The sequence below is a fragment of the Gossypium hirsutum genome, chromosome D05, assembly GCF_007990345.1.
Source record: "Gossypium hirsutum isolate 1008001.06 chromosome D05, Gossypium_hirsutum_v2.1, whole genome shotgun sequence".
NCBI lineage: Eukaryota > Viridiplantae > Streptophyta > Magnoliopsida > Malvales > Malvaceae > Gossypium > Gossypium hirsutum.
In genome coordinates, this window is record NC_053441.1 from 64,172,184 (window position 1) to 64,188,798 (window position 16,615).

Consider the following 16,615-nt stretch of genomic DNA (forward strand, 5'->3'; position numbering starts at 1 on the left):
TATATTATATTATTATATAAAAAATTTAATATCCTAACTTTTTGGAAACTTAGATATTTCTGTTTTCATGTCGTGTTATATTTGTATTACGTATTCAGACTACCAAACAGCCAAAATGTAAAATGTACCAAAACTAAAGAATATACAGGCCAGTGCAAGGACATACCTTTCATGATTTAGAATTAAAGTATTCATATATCTTGGAAGAAGGCTTTGAGGTCACCCTTGAGTAAATCATAGGCCAACATCTTCTCAACTGCAGTCTGAATTTAGGCCCAATCAATGAGACAGAATGTATTAATAAAAACATGAAATAAACAATAGGATAGTCTTATACTTTTTTTTTAAGTCGTGAAAGTAGAACCTTATATTGCTGGTCTTTGGCTGATATTTTCTCATTGCATAATCGTTCCACGTTTTTATTATTTTCAATAGCATCCAAGATTAATGTTGCTCTGTTAATCACTTCATCTGGGACACCTACATGATGAATAGAGGAATCATGCAATTCCTTCATGATCAATAATTTTAGGTTTTTAGATTCACTTGGCTTTCAAAAATTTGTATGTGGTTAAAGTATCAAAGTAATCTTGGTCAGAATAGCAATTTAGTCTTGTACAACTATGTTACATTCGGGTGTAGGTGTCAGGGTGACGGATATGTATCCTACAGAAATATCATTAGATTTTTTTAAAGTTTTTTAATGTATTTAAAGAATTTTTTAAAATCATATCTCTACATCAATATATCTAATTAAAGATTCAGATATGAAAACTTAAAAAAAAAAAAGTCCAAGTAATAGAGCTATACTACGGAACATTTGATGTTGGTGCAAGCAAATAAAATTGATACTGGTGTATATGAAAAATCGTCTATTGACTTGTGAAATCTAATAGTGAGACCTGTAAATAGAACTAAAGCAGTAAATGAATATAATTTATCAGACTCCACGTCAGCATTTAAACGATCTTCAATTAGTACTTTTAACAAATTTACTATGACATACTTATTAGTACTTTTAACAAATTTTCTATCACATACTTTAACCATTTCCTTTTTAAAAATTTAAAAATTAGTTTTTGTATTTTTATTTCTAAGAATTTAGTCATTTTATTTTTCAAATTTCAAAATTCAAATCCAGCTATTAACATTATTAAATTTTTTATTAAATTCAAGTTAATTACATTATTATTTTTTACTTACATGGCTACCAAGTGGGTATTTTTGTTTATTTTAAAATGTCACAGCAACAAATTTAATCAAAAAAATTAATAGTGTTAACAGTTGAACCTGAATTTTGAAATCTAAAAAGTAGAGGGACTAAATTCTTAAAAATAAAAGTAAATGAACTAAATTCTAAATTTTTAAAAAGTACAAAAACTTATGACATATTTTAACCATAATTATATCACTCAGTTCTATCAAATAGGACTGGATTGCACATTTTACCTTAATTAAAAGGCATAATGACTTATTTGGTCTTTTAACTTTGCAAAAAACTCATTTTAACTCTCATTTAATTTTTTGCCTCCTTTAGCCATTAATTTTGCATTATTTGTCAAATCACCTTAAAATGAATTGAAAAGTTAAGGCCTATTTGTAATAGCCCGATTTTAGGCTTAGTCGGAACAGTGGTTTCGGGACCACAAATCTGACGAAAAAAAAATGTAATGGCTTGAATTTTCAGAGGTGTTGGAACGGTGATTCGAGATCACTAAATTCGACAAATGGGTAGAAAATATTATTAATTTAGTAAGTATAAGTTAAATATGAAGTTAGGAAAATTTTTGAAATAGTGAATAGTGCACTAGAAATAAATATTAAAATAATTAGAATCGAAATGAGGTATCAAGACCTCGGGGATTTTAAACTGAGCCATAAATATTTTTATAAATATTTATGGAGTGTTAAAAAGTTACTATTAAAGTTTCGTTAAGAAATTTTAAAGTTCCGATAATTAATTGAACAAAAAGGACTAAATTGTAACAAATGCAAAATTTTGGGAAATAATTAAATAGCTTAAATGATAAAAGGAAGAGGGCTTAAAAGGGAAATAGACCCAAGGTCTATTTGGGCTGGACGGCAGAGGCATGAAATCAGCAAGAAAGTAAGGAGAATTAAGGGCAAAATTGGAAAATTGCAAAATTTGCTTAATAAAGTTAGGACCCAAGTGGAATTATCTAGATTTCTCTTCATTTTTCTGAATTCTCATCAGCTAAAACACCATGGAAGGGCTTCTTCAAGCTGGTTCTTCATATTTTTATTACAAGTAAGTTCAATTCTTGACTATTTCTTGAAATTTTTGTATTTTTATGACTTTTACAACTAGGCCCACTTGTTAAATCCATTAGTTTTTGATTTTATGAAAGAAGTTGAAAGTTGATATGAATATGTGCTGGAAGTATATGATGATTTAGCATGAAATTAGAGCTTTAAATTGTTCATATGCTGATTTTATTGAAAGAATTGAATAGAAAGTGAATGTTTGGGACCTAATAGTAAAAGAGTTTGAAGATAGAGTTATATGTGGAAATTCTGAATTTCAATATTTGTGTAACAACTTATAATGTCTAGTAAAGTACTAATTGAGAAAATTAGATTAATTGAGGGGTTAATTGAGAAAGGACCGAATTGTATAAACTGTGAAATTTGGGGCAAAATGGAAATCAACATTTTGCACTAAAGCAGTTTTGGACAGCAGCAGTAGTGTAACTTTGAAAAATCACCAAAAATTGTAGAGATTGAATTAGAGGATGAATAAAATATGAAACTAAAGCTTATTGAGTCTAGTTTCTTATAAAAGAAATGACGTGAGCAATGGAATTGTAAATCATGAGATATAATAGATTTTGTGAGACAAGGTCAGAATGAATTCGGGTTCCCCTGTTCTGACTTTGGAAAATCATTAAAAATTGTACAGAAATGATTATGAGTTATAGTTTATATGGTTAGAATCCTTAATGAGTCTATTTTTAGAAGAAACAAGCTAAAACATCATCCGAATTCTGTACAATGAGATAATTAATTTTTAGTGAAGAGTGGTCGGAACTGTCAGACAGCGAAACAGGGGAAATTTTAAAGAATAAACTGTACTATATGGCTAAACCAAAAATTATGAAAATTTTATGGTATGAAGATATGTGAGTCTAGTTTCAGGGAAAATTAACGGATCTTAATTTGGAGCTCTGTAGCTCCGGATAAAAATAATTTAGTGACTCTGACTCGGATAAACAGCTTTGAATATACATGTTAGTGAGTGTTGAAATTATGGTTAATGTTGTTTAAGTGTGTTATACACATTAAGGATGTGGAATGGAGAGGAGGAGGAGGAAAATTGGGAAATATATGAATGATTCGTGTATAAATGGTCATATGTTTGATTATAACTCATAAACGATGAAATATGAATGATGCTTATTTTTGTGCATTATTGGTCATGGTTTAAGCTCATGTGTGAAAATAAAGTTTCATAGTATGTGTGTATGGTATATTCAGTATATGATTTGGCATGAAATAATACCATGAATGGTTTATGAATTAACACATGTTGGTAAGCCTGATATATGAATAAATGATCAAATTGAGCGGAACGCCGGATTTGAGTACTTCTGATCAAGTGACAAAGTGATAAGTGGTAGCTTTAGCTACACTTATCTGATCAAGTGACAAGTGGAAAGTGATAAGTAATAGCTTCGGCTATACTTATCTGATCAAGTGACAAAGTGATAAGTGATAGTTTCGGCTACACTTATCTGATCAAGTGACAAGTGAAAAGTGATAAGTGATAGCTTCGGCTATACTTATCTGATCAAGAGACAAAGTGATAAGTGATAGCTTTAGCTACACTTATCTGATCAAGAGACAAAGTGATAAGTGGCTACACTTATCTGATCAAGAAACAAAGTGATAGGTGGCTACACTTATCTGATCAGGGACAAGTGATAAGTGATCATACGTAAGACCATAGTTATACTATGGCAAAGTGAAAGTGAAGTACTCAATTTTCCGTGACCGTTCCCTAATTTGATTAAGGATGGTAAGTGACAAATGGGCCCAAAAGAATTAAAGTAAATGGATAAGTGGTAGTGTATTTATATCAGGACGATGTTGTTATTCAAACTAAAGTGATATTTTCATTGCTAAATTGAGAATTTCATAAATGTGTTATTGAATGGTATAATCAATAAACATTGAGTTAAATGGTAAATACGTATTAGTTTTGAATTTGATGTCATTGAATTGTACGTGAATTAAATGGAAATTGCTAGTGATATGATTTAAATTATGAGCATGAGAAATTGCGAATTGAATGAAATGGAAATGAAACATTAAATTGCATGAGTATGTATCGGGTCTCGCAGGCCCTAATTATTATGATTATAATATTTTGAGGATATATTGTGAAAAGTTATAGAAACATGTTAATTATTTTGAAAGTTTTAATTTTGATGAAATTTTATAACTCGGTTAAATACGTTTACAAGTGTATGTGTTTTGGTAATGCCTCGTACCCTATTCCGGTGTTGGATACGGGTAAGGGGTGTTACACTATTAACTTTACAGACGTGATATCCACGTATATGCCACGTCAAAAATTAATTAATTAATTAAAAATTTAAAAATAGTTTTATATTTATTTTGTAATTTTTATATATTTTTAATAATGTTAAAAATTAATTTAATAATTTTTATAATTTTTGAATTTTAAAATTTTAAATTAATTATTTGATGACGTGACAGTTATGTGGTAAAAGTTAACCGACATTAATTTTTCCATCCATTATGGGGTGATTTCATAAACAACATAATTTCAAAAACTAAAAGAGGTAAAAAATTACATGAAGGACTTTTTTTTATTTATAAAATTAGAAAATCAAATAAATCATTATGCCTAATTAAAAAATTGCGTACATGCTTTTAACTATCTCTATGCATATAGTGATGAAAGCAGCAAACTCAGTTTTAGGAGATTCGAAACATACCTGCTAGTAATGCACAATGTAGCCCTGCAGGAAATATGAAGTAATCCATACGATTTTTAGTTGAGATTTCTATCATGAATCCCCAAGTTATATAAACTAAAAATAATAAAGAAAAAATCACCATAGCTCAGAGCTGCGTGTCCGGGAACTAACCTGCAAGAATGCATATGCAATTGTTGTCTTGATTATTAAATTAAACTATATGTAAAGTATAAAGCAATGGAATTAATAGGTCTGAGACCTGTCCATGGGCCGGGCCGGGTTCGGGCCGGGCCTGGAAAATTTTTTTGCCTGCCTCTTGGCCCGGCCCAAAATATGGGTCTGAAATTTTGCCCAGGCCCATCATAAGCCTGAGCCCGGCCCGGCCAATTTTTAAAATAAACATTAAAAAATTATTTTAAAAATGAAATTATTTTAAAAGTATTTTAAAATTAAAAAATAAAAATAAAAAATATATATTTATTATATTCGGGCTGGGTCGGGCCGGACTCAGGCTAAAAAAGTGGTGCCCAAGGCCCGGCCCGTTTTTTAAACAGGTCTTGTTTTTTTGCCTAAGCCCATATTTCAGACGGGCCGCTCGGCCCATGGACAGGTCTAGGTCTGACCCAAAAACTGCAAATATGAAGTTATTTATGATACATCTAGGTGGTTCAATACAATGTATATTAACACTCCAAATCAGCTAGGTTGGTCTTTGGTAACAATTAAGACCAGACAAAGAGTTATTATACCATTTGGTACATGAGTTTGGCTTTGAGGTTCAATTTGGTACATGAATTTGGCTTCAATGTTCAATTTAATACCTAGTCTAAACGATATCATGTGACCCAATGAATATTTGACAAATGTTTTCTAGTAAAAAAATATAGAAGTATCAAATTGAAAAAACTCAGGTACTAAACTGAATATTGAAGCTAAACTCAAGTACTAAATTGGGACAAAAAAAACCATAGGTACCAAAAACATTGAAACCAAACTCAGGGACCAAATAGAATATTAACCCTTAGAAAAACGCTAGCAAGAAATCTGTAAGGGTCCTAGGTTGTCATCTCCTCCTTTCTAAGCCTATTAGATGGTATAAAGTTATAGCCATCAATGGAAGATTTTAACATGTTACTGTGATTCCAGTAACGTGATATAAATGCAACAGAACTGTACCGATAAAGAAAGATGATGTCTTCAACATTTATAGAGTTCTCGTCAGGCCGTAGCACACTCATGGTGTAAAAGTTGATTTTCTCGGACTGAAAATGATTGTAGAATGGAAAATTTTGAGTAAAAATAAAGGTAAAAGGCCAATGTTCTTTTTTTTTTCTCTAGCTGAATATGCCATTTAATTGTGCAGCAAGTATGCAATAATGTGTACCTTTGGTAAGCAACTTTCATTAAATAACTCAGTCAAGTGAGTGCACACCAGAACCTGCAAATACAATATTACCTCATAATCCCAATAATTTACCGATAACTATTACAGTAAATACACAGCCAATCATTCACTATGAACTCTGTTTTTTGCTTAAATCCTTTCTTAACTTCGTTAACCACCGTAAATGTTATGTTTCATTAAATCTACAGCCAAATAATGTGTATGCCTCCCTGAGCTTGGAAAAAGTGTAGTAAATGATAAAGCCAAGTAGTTAAACAGGCTAAGAAAAACACTTTGCAGTTTTAGTGCTTAGCTCCAGATGAGAGTACACCTATGTTACCCAAACTCAAGGGTGAATGTTGATATAAATATGCTTAACTTTTTCTTCAAGTTTTTCTATATGTTTTGAAGATCATACTTTTATAACTGTTGAGGGGAGATCAGACTCGCTCTAGGAGAAATCTTCGAAGTGTCATCCATTGGAAGCTGATGCACCACTTAACGGTGGAGATATTGTGCTCAGGATGTCTATGTTTGGTTTTATGCGCAAGTTTTATCTCTGGACTCCACAGAGAGACCTCAAAGGGTTCACGAAATGGAAACGCCTTGCCCGCTAAGGAAATGTGAGCATTTGGCATTGGTGGGGTTCGAACCCATGCCCTTGTATGGAATTAGTGGGTCAGAATGGTACCACTTGAGTTAGCCCACCAAGGCCAAATGCTCACATTTCCTTGGTGGGTGAGGTGCTCTCACCCCGTGAACCTGTTGAGGGCTCTCCGCGGAGTTAGGAGACAAAACAGGATAAAATCGAGCACAAACATTCTAGGCACAATACCTCCATTGTTGAGGGGTCTGTCGGCTCTCAACGGATGACACTTAGAAGACTTCTCTCAGAGAGAGTGTGACCTCCCCTCAACAATAACCAATGTTCAATTACATAGTAGAGATGGATACTTTAGGAGTGATGAAGAGTCAGGGTAACATAGGGCTACTCCACATCACAGCAAAACAAGTTTAGACTGAAAATGGTTACATTAACATCCAGTGTCTAGTAGATAGTAATAATTCTGACTATAATAAGTTAGAGCTAATGTGCACCCCTCAGATTATAACAATAGGCGGTAATTTGGTGGGAGGAAGAGTAGATCAGAAAACCTTCGGTGGAACATCTAAGTTGGCGAAGTGCTTTATGGTCCCACCAAGAAGACCAATGCCATCTAAATTACAAATTGATAGGATAACTCAGTGAATATATTTGTAGTACTGCAAAACCAGACATTAAATATCCGTGCGATAAGGTTAAAGGGAAGATACCAACCTTCTGTCAGGGTACCTTTACCAAATTCATCCAGCAAACATAAAGACCTTGAAGTTGCCTGCCTGTAAAATTTCTCAACGTCATGCACTAAAAAGCAATTTCTATAATATCTGAATTCGTATTTACAAATAAGCTTTCAAATCCAAGTCCATTTTTTCATCAGCATTGAATCTGAATTCGAATTAAATAAATTATATGCAGCATATCCAAATATGCTAAATAACTGAATTTAATAAGTCAAAATTTAAAGTACAAATTTTAAAAGTAAAGCGAATAACCAATTAGGATATTTGAATTTGAATCCCTTACCCACAAAAGTAAAGTTGATTCGAAATATGAATATCCGAATTCATTATTTGAAAAAGGAAACGGATTTGAATAAAGAATATCCATGGTTTATATTTGCATTCACTCTGAATCCACTGCAAATAGTAACTAAAATATCCAAATCTGAATCTGCAAAATGCAAATCAAATATCCAAAATCCGCACTATCTATTACCATCCCTAATCACGACATGCCATTCCATGAGAGACTACGGAGCCATCATTATCTTTCTAATCTAGTATACCTTAGCATCATTCCCACTTGATGTAGATCTATCATAAATGTGGACTGTTGTGCAGTCATAAGCTTGCCTCCCATTGCACAGAATATCCTATGAAAATAGGAAATATGGTTGACTGACCGACTGGATAACTACTAACAGAGATTTGCAATTTTAGTTTTAAGGAAGAATTAGCAACAAGCGCATCTCATACCTATCAGTCAATCCAACTGTTGCAGCATCAGCAGGTACAAAACTTCCAATATGAGAAAGGAAAACAATTAAAGCCACCTAGGAAAACCATAATTTAGTAAGTGCAATTTATTTGAAACCTTTTTAAATGGATGATTATGTAGGCTAATAAAGTAGTTATTTTCAAATAATCATGGATTTAAAATTTCAAATTAATCATCCAATAAAGAAATAAATGCTGTACGGACAGCCAACAAAGAGGAGAAATAAGTTCTGTTAGTACTGTCATGTCATGCAGGAGGAAAATAAAAACATAATCTATTTTTCACCAATCACCTATTTAAGGACAAACAAATTTGATAACGTTTTCTAACACAATCATATTGGAGATCAAAAGGAATCTCATAGAAACTAGTAAAAACATAGAAAAATCCATCAAAACTTAGCAAATATGCGCAAACAAGCACGTGCTTAATACAAATATGCTTCTACTAGAAAAGTACACCAGACTGACCTGCTTTATGTAGATGCTTTTCCCTGAATAATTAGGACCAGTGATGATATGAATCCTTCCTGAAAATAGCAGAACCTTGTAGATTTGGACAAAACCATTTCATAATGAAATATTTGGAACAGGCTTTTTGTGATTAATTGATTAAATGTTTTATCCTGAGATTTTTACATGTTACAGTTGAACTTTTAACTCAATTTACCTTCATCAAGAATCTTTGTGTCATTGGGGATAAATGTATCCACTGTCATTTCCTGCAAAACATGCCTGTAGCAGAAGCCTAAAGTTGTTAATGCTTGTTGGAAAAAGAAAGAAAAAATCATTAATTCTAATAATAAGATATCTTAAGAGGTTTTCTAAATGAAAAAAAGTGTGAAATTGTAAGTAGATGGCTCCTTCCTTCCATTTTGTATATCAAGAGTGGTCTCCATGGTTAAAGTAGGCCTCACATAATTGTTCTGGCGAGCAACCATTGCCAACGACAAAAAGCTAATATCAACATGAAAGATATTATGTTTAGTATAGTTACCTAAGACACATTCATGTTTGCAGAGAGAAGAAAATGTGAAATAGAAATAAAGTGAACCTTTTATAATTCTTACCAGTCAAGTTCAGACACAAAGTTCACAGCCTTATGCAGTTGTGTTGAGAATGTTAGTACACGTAAGACCAAGTCTCTGATAATCGCCCTCTCCATATCTTCATTAATGAATTTAAGAAGTAATTTGTTAGACGTCAAATAATTATAATATAATTATATCTCTCTCTCAACGAGTCTAAGGTCTGGACTCTGGAATTCCCTTCAACGAGTTCCACTTGTTCACTATAGGTCATTTGCGTGGCAGAAGCACATGGAAAAGCCCCGCTAAGTCAAATGATTTCCCTACAAATCGTGCAGTGACTCGATCCATAACTAGGGACCGTAACATAATTATACAAAGAAATTCGCTACTAAGTAATTATGCTATCTTTCACTAACAGCAGCATGGTTGGGATATAGCTTGTTGAGATGGGTTACAAGATGAAACTTGTAAACATATAACACACCAGGCATTAACTACTTAAAAGTAAATTAGAAAGCGTACCTAGAACTTTATGATAAATGTCTCCAAGAAGGCTATCCAATTCTCGTGTCTTTGGTGTACGATAAAAGAATCTCTTTGTTTCCCCGTCAGCATCAGAGAACTGAGTTTTCGTAGAATATTCTCTGATTAGATGTGATACACATGGGAATAACATTCGCATTCATTTAAATCTAATGCATATATCAACTCAGTTTGCCTTGAAAATTTAATGTTAGACAATTACAAATTTAGGAAGCCATATGATGCATGCATCAACTTACTGAAAATTCAAGATCTTGAATTTTCGATTGTGTGATTTCATCGGGTTGTTCTTCAAAAAAACACATCAAGTATCCTAGACAGACAAACAAAGGTTATCATGCTAAATGTTAATTAAGATGTACTTCCAGTATATTAAGATTGTGTTTAATATCACAGGAAATACTTTTACACATGGATATGCTGAAGAGACACAGAACAACCTATTTGATGTATATACACAATACAAGGAGAAAACTTCTCTTTGCATAAATGAGGAAGTTGCTTGAGCTCTAATAATGAAACCTGTGAAGATGCAAAATAATGTAAACAACTCTGTAGAAAACCTCAAATGGTACTTTGAATTCATCAAAAATGCTTTATACTCTAATAAGCACCTCTTCTAGAAATTCGGGCAATTCCTCGTATATTTGTCTCAGTTCATCCAACTGCGCACAGATGGAAATAAACACTAAGGTGAGAAGTTTTCTGTAAGGACACAAACTTTCCTAGAAAAAACATGCTATCCTCATCACAGAAAAATCAGAATTAATGTCCAACCTCATCACAGAAACCCTCTTTCACTAGTGTCTCATAACCCTTCTCTTTCCTTCTGTTTACATCAATAACACCGATGACCTATAACACAGAATGTGTCAGTTTAAAGAAGAAAGTTATAAGGCAGGCAACAGGAAAACTCAGCATTTTTCTACTGACTATATTCTTCCTATTTAAAGGTCACTGAAATGAGAAATAGAACCAAATCTACATGAAGCAAAATAAGAGACACGAGGAGAAAAAGAAAGTAGCATAATCGGTTATTAGTTCCTATTTCCACACTATATTCTCAGTTTTAAAGCATCTCCTTGTCAAACCTCATAAAGGATTTAATTGGGATATGTCTAAACCAAGCAGCAATTTTTAGCATCAGCCTGTCAATGAATATTAAAAGTGAAAATGACTAACCAATTCATAGACATATGCCAGCTCTGCGGTGAGGCATGAACTAGCCTGGAGAAAAGATCAGATAGATAAATATTTCACATCCAACCTAATGGAAAGAGGACATTCATGAATAACAAGTTTGATACCTTAGCAACAATGTCTACGTTCAAGCACTCCATATGCTCTCTAAGGTTTTCAGAAATACCTACTTCAAATATCTTGTTCACATGCAAGAGCGAACAGACACTCTACAAGAAAACAAAGAAGGATTGGAAAATTAAGGTAAACTGTGCAGCATAAATCTAAAAGAACTCCATGCTTTTTGTGAGATAATTCTTTCAGGACAAAATTAAACCACTAACTGAAATGACTCCTGAAACCGAGAACAATTTGCTCCATGTTTTTCCATACAGTTCATGTTTCTCAAACTCAAATGCTGTATGCAGCCACATTTCTCAAATTCAAATTGAATCACTAACTGAAATGACTCCGGAAATTGAGAACCATTTGCTCCACATTTCTTCATACGGTTATGTTTCTCAAACTCAAAAGTTGTATGTAGCTAAGGAAACAATAAGTTCTAATTAAACTGAAATCATTAAAATAGTCCTCAAGTATTGATGTTATATCTAGACGATCATCTTACCAAGAACGGATCTATAACTTGATATCTTGATATATATCAATTGCCAGACAAGAGAATCAAATGACAGCATGGCAATGTTAATATGCAATACCTTCAGAAAAGCAATCCAGTCACTACTTGTACACATAGAGCTTGGTGAGTTGAATTTCTTCCACACGAAAAGAAAATAAAAATCCATCAGAAAAATAAATTGGCTGAGTTAGCATCTAAAAGTATTTCATTTCAGAAAAGCAAAAATATGAAAAACTTTGAGGAAAAAAGTTGTACTTAATGCAACATAATCACTTCATTTTTCCACGCGTAGGAATTGTAAGGGAACCATAAAAAACATTAAACAGTAGTGGTCATACCTTTAGTAGGTGAGGGACATCCTTCATGGATTTCAGAGTTTCACATAGAGAAACCATCAGTTCTTCGGACGAAAGAAAGAATGATATCTTAATCCTGTTAAAGGCTATGAGTTTCGATAATAACAGATTAAGATTATAGCTGGAAGACCATATATTGGATTCCTCACGATAGTGGAGGTTCTGATATTATGTGTTTGAAATGCCACCATAATGAATTTTTTATTCAGGAAATGCAAGCACTTTCTAGATATGATTGAAGAATAAAGGGATACGACATTGAGACGATTGTTCAAGTTTTCCAGGTCGAGTATTGGCCTGAGGAACCAGTTTCTATAGCAAAGAAAACCATTGTCCAAGTGTTTGGATTAGATTAGATATAATATAAGCAGCAATAATTTAACAGATTTCTCGAGTTCGATCGAGTACCTCAAAAGACGTCTCCCCATTGGTGTCACACACTGAGTTTAAAGAGAAAGTGAATTATTCCACTGTGAGAAAAGATACAATAATATGAAAATTAAAGTAACTTTACAAACCTTGTTCATGATTCCAAACACCGAGAACCTAAAAAGAAAGGAAACTATTAGAGATATGGTCAGGTTAAAACATCTAAAAGTATACCCAGAAAGAACTTATACTTGCAGTATAATGGATGTAATTACCCTTCTTTTGCTCTACCAATTCCCATATGACTCGGATGTTTATCTACTTGAAAGATCTGCAATGCCTCATGTGCTGCAGCATCAAGCTTAAGAAACTTGTCTCTATTTTTTAGTTGTCAAGGAATGCAATATTGAGTTCTGGTTTCTAAATCTATTGTTATTTTTCCAAATAGAACGTAAATTTTGACTTGAAAAATCAGAAGAACAGGTGCTGTGAGCATTGTGATCAATTCATATAAAATGATACAATGAAATTTCAGTAACAGAATCGATTGTAATTGAAGCAGTCCTAGACTCCATTTGCTCAAGGGTATCTACAATCCTTTCATTCTCTAATATAGCAAGAAGGCCCCCACTTACACGAACTTGGATATCACTTCCCATGTCCATCATTGAACTTAGCTGCAATAGTTTAGAAGGCAATAAGAGCATGCATATATCAACAGAACTGATATTATGCTCACTAGAGTATCCTTACTGCAATGAGAAAAGAGTACTGGGATTGACAACCCCAAAAAAGGAGGATCAAACACGCCAGTAGAGGTTATATACTAAAAAACCTTTTTTCTTTAGTTTCTTAATGTCAGGATGCTGTTAAGAACACATCTCATTTCTTCAAAGATTGAAACAGAGAAGCTATACTGAGCAGAACATTGCCTTGTTTTTTCATCGTGTTTAGTTCTAAACTATTTACATTAATATAATAATTATGAATGAAGTAGTATTTTCATAATATTCCACTGCAACCTCGAAACTTCCACATCACTATGTTATAAAAATATTTACAATTTGCATAAAAATCTTTAACCATGACTAAACGATGAAATTATGTGAACTTAGTGCAAATGAAATTATTATTAGATATTACAGCTAATGGAGTATCCTGGTTAAGAGATTATGTTATCAAAGACAGGTGGCGTTAATAATCATGTGTGAAAGGAGGGGGGGTCATATTTAGATGACTTACATAGCAAATTCTCTCCTTGATGTTTAATCCATCATCCATTCCTGTTACTCGAAGGTATATCAACCTATAAAAGGCAAATAAGAAACCAGAAAAAAAAAAAGGTGAGGAGAAATATCAATGACTAAAGCTGGAATCGAAGAATATCATTTTAGGTATGAATGATAAGAAAGATATTTCATTTAGGAAAGCAAAATAAAATGAATCAAGCTACTGTATAAAATGAGTAAGTAGGGTACTACAGTTAGTCCTATGTGAAAAAGTTCACAATAAGAACTAATGTCCTGAGTGAATATAAATTCTTCCAATCAATCCATAACAGCGGCAGATATGAAGCATGTACGTGCATATTACAATATTAGTTAGTTGACTTCTGCCAAATACTGGAACGAACCATTTACAACATCTCCGATAAGTTTGTTACTATGCTTCATATGAAAGAATGATGAAGGAGCTTTCCAGTCAAGCATCCAATGAATGTTAACCATATGGTTAAGTATCTTTAGGGAGATTGATTAAAAGAATCTTGGGCTTCTGTTGCTGCTGTAGAGGGCTGGGATTGGGTGTAGTATTTTGAGATTACCAATGACACAAAAATGAACCCCAAGTTAAGTGCTTTAGTTTATAAATTTAGTTATCCTAGCAGTTCATTTATGCTATACATTTGTACCTGTGCCATGCTTGTTCGTAAGTGAATATCGAACTTTTAACAAGCTTCACTGTGGGAGTCTCTGTCATCCCATCTGCATCACTTTAGAGAGTAAATAAAGTTCACAAGCTAATAAGAAAGTTTATATAACAACTAAACCAAGAGAAGTTACCACTTCGTTGTAAAGCTGACAGAAAGGTTTCTTCAGTTTTTGTACTTGTATATATAATCACCGGCTTGGCTTGATATTTCACTGAAATTGAGCAAAACAAAGAAAACCAGATATGATCAATTAGAAGTTAAAAACAGACTAAACGAATACAAAAAATCTGAAGCCATAGCAAATGGGAGAAAAGATTATGAAGGCAAGCAATGATAATTCTAATTAATTTGAACTTTTCCTCAAAAGCCAGTTCCTTTCATAGACATGAAACTCATACCAAGTTCAATCAGTGGGAAGTCTGAGCTACCATCATCCCAAGCTTCAAGTACATTAAGCTGACGAATGCTGGAATCGTAGTAAGAAATTCCAATTCTGCACAACAGAGTTTGAAAAACGAAAAAAAAAAAATCGCCCAGTTGATACCTTACACCATAATCAACAGCTTTAACGAAATCTACCTCCGCTACTTTCTTAATGTCATGTTTGCACTTACTTGTCAGTACTTGTTAAAACTTTCCTTTTTCTTTTCTACATTTTAAAGGCACAATAAGGAAATGGAAAATAACTCGAAATCAAAGATAAAGCTCACCGATGTCCCTGGTGAATGCAAGCCATGTAGACCTGCATAATATAGATCCATCCAAACAGATGCATTAGCAAGAAAATCAATCGTAACAGCTTTACGTGGAACAAAATTTTCCTAGGATCAAAACAAACTTAAAACTTAAAACTTAAAAGGTAGCATTATCTATGATCAAACAAATGTCAATAATTAGTATTGAATAGAATTTTACATTAAAATAAACGCGGTTGCATGATTTGAATCTTTAGGAATTTTTTTGAATTAAGCAAATGGATTAATGAACAATCGAAGATTGAGGTGTTAAAAAGTCGTTTGGAATATACATCTGATTCAACTCTGTTCGGATCATTGGAAAATGCAATGAAAATTATAAAATCAAAACAATGAAAGCCAAAATCAAACAAACTAAAAAACTATACTGCAACAAAAGAAAAATCAAGGTCTCCTGTCCTTAGATAGCCAAATAGAGAACTTTTAAAACTTGAACGTTGAGCGTTTCGGTTTTTTTTTCTTTAAAAAGCGAATCAAACAAGCGAAAAAATCATTTCAAGTTCTTTTTGCATTTTTTTTTCTTTCTTTCTTATCCTCAGATTTTCGCAGCAACCAAACAGATCTTACAGAAAAAAGGAAAAAAAATCGCAGGCATTTTAAGCTTGGAAATCAAATGGACCTGAGGGAGGGCTTCGGTTTCATCCATGTCTTCATCCATTGTTTGGGCGCTTAAATTTGATCACTAATTAATGAGAAAAAAGAGAGGGAATTTTTGTTCTTTTATAGTACAGCCTCGAATATGCTTTGAGATTGAGCGGGATATTCAACGGTCTAGTTCTTTAATTGAAGTAACAAAAAAATGGTTAAATTATGATATTAGTCCCTGTACTTATCCAAAATTTGAGATTTAGTTGCTGTACTTTAAAAGTTAAAATTTCAATCCTTTTGCTTTTACAATTTAAAAATTCTAGCCCAATCATTATTTTTGTTTGTAATTTTTTTTAAAATTTTATCAATTTAACATATTTATTTCTTGTCAATCATATGCAATGTTATATGAGAGTAGTTTAATAAACATGTCAAGTTGACAAATTTTGATGAAAAATATCAACAATATCAATGATTAGATTGAAATTTTTAAATTATAAAAAGTAAGAAGACTTAATTTTTAACTTTTTTAAGTACATGGACTAAATTTAAAACTTTGTCCAAATATAGAGACTATCAGCGTATTTTAAACAAAAAAAATACCCTATACTTCACACTTATTTTGTAAAAAGAATATAAAATGTAAATATACACATAAAATTTTATATTATTTGTGGTTTTATTTAGTTATTTATTAGTTAGATAAAATGTTAAAAAGAAACTAATCGAGTCTTGACTCAGTTGGCATTAACATTATTCTTAGTATAAGAGAACAT

General features: G+C 32.5%; 1 protein-coding gene across 1 annotated transcript; it reads right to left on the reverse strand.

The window, feature by feature from the left end:
* Positions 1-53: 53 nt before the first annotated feature.
* On the reverse strand, positions 54-16,003 carry LOC107902191 (DNA mismatch repair protein MSH5). The gene is made up of 34 exons (XM_041092515.1): positions 15,871-16,003; positions 15,207-15,238; positions 14,895-14,989; positions 14,627-14,707; positions 14,476-14,548; positions 13,809-13,872; positions 13,089-13,243; positions 12,842-12,943; positions 12,716-12,743; positions 12,606-12,637; positions 12,452-12,509; positions 12,180-12,266; positions 11,921-11,977; positions 11,330-11,431; positions 11,205-11,249; positions 10,800-10,877; positions 10,637-10,687; positions 10,463-10,544; positions 10,262-10,335; positions 10,002-10,101; positions 9,519-9,615; positions 9,310-9,405; positions 9,119-9,183; positions 8,920-8,978; positions 8,428-8,504; positions 8,238-8,324; positions 7,667-7,728; positions 7,504-7,565; positions 6,349-6,402; positions 6,141-6,226; positions 5,104-5,135; positions 4,983-5,006; positions 365-480; positions 54-263 (listed from the first exon to the last, which is right to left on the reverse strand). The coding sequence occupies exons 1-34, from the start codon at positions 15,907-15,909 to the stop codon at positions 192-194; spliced, it is 2,424 nt and encodes an 807-aa protein (XP_040948449.1). The 5' UTR covers positions 15,910-16,003; the 3' UTR covers positions 54-191.
* Positions 16,004-16,615: the final 612 nt, after the last annotated feature.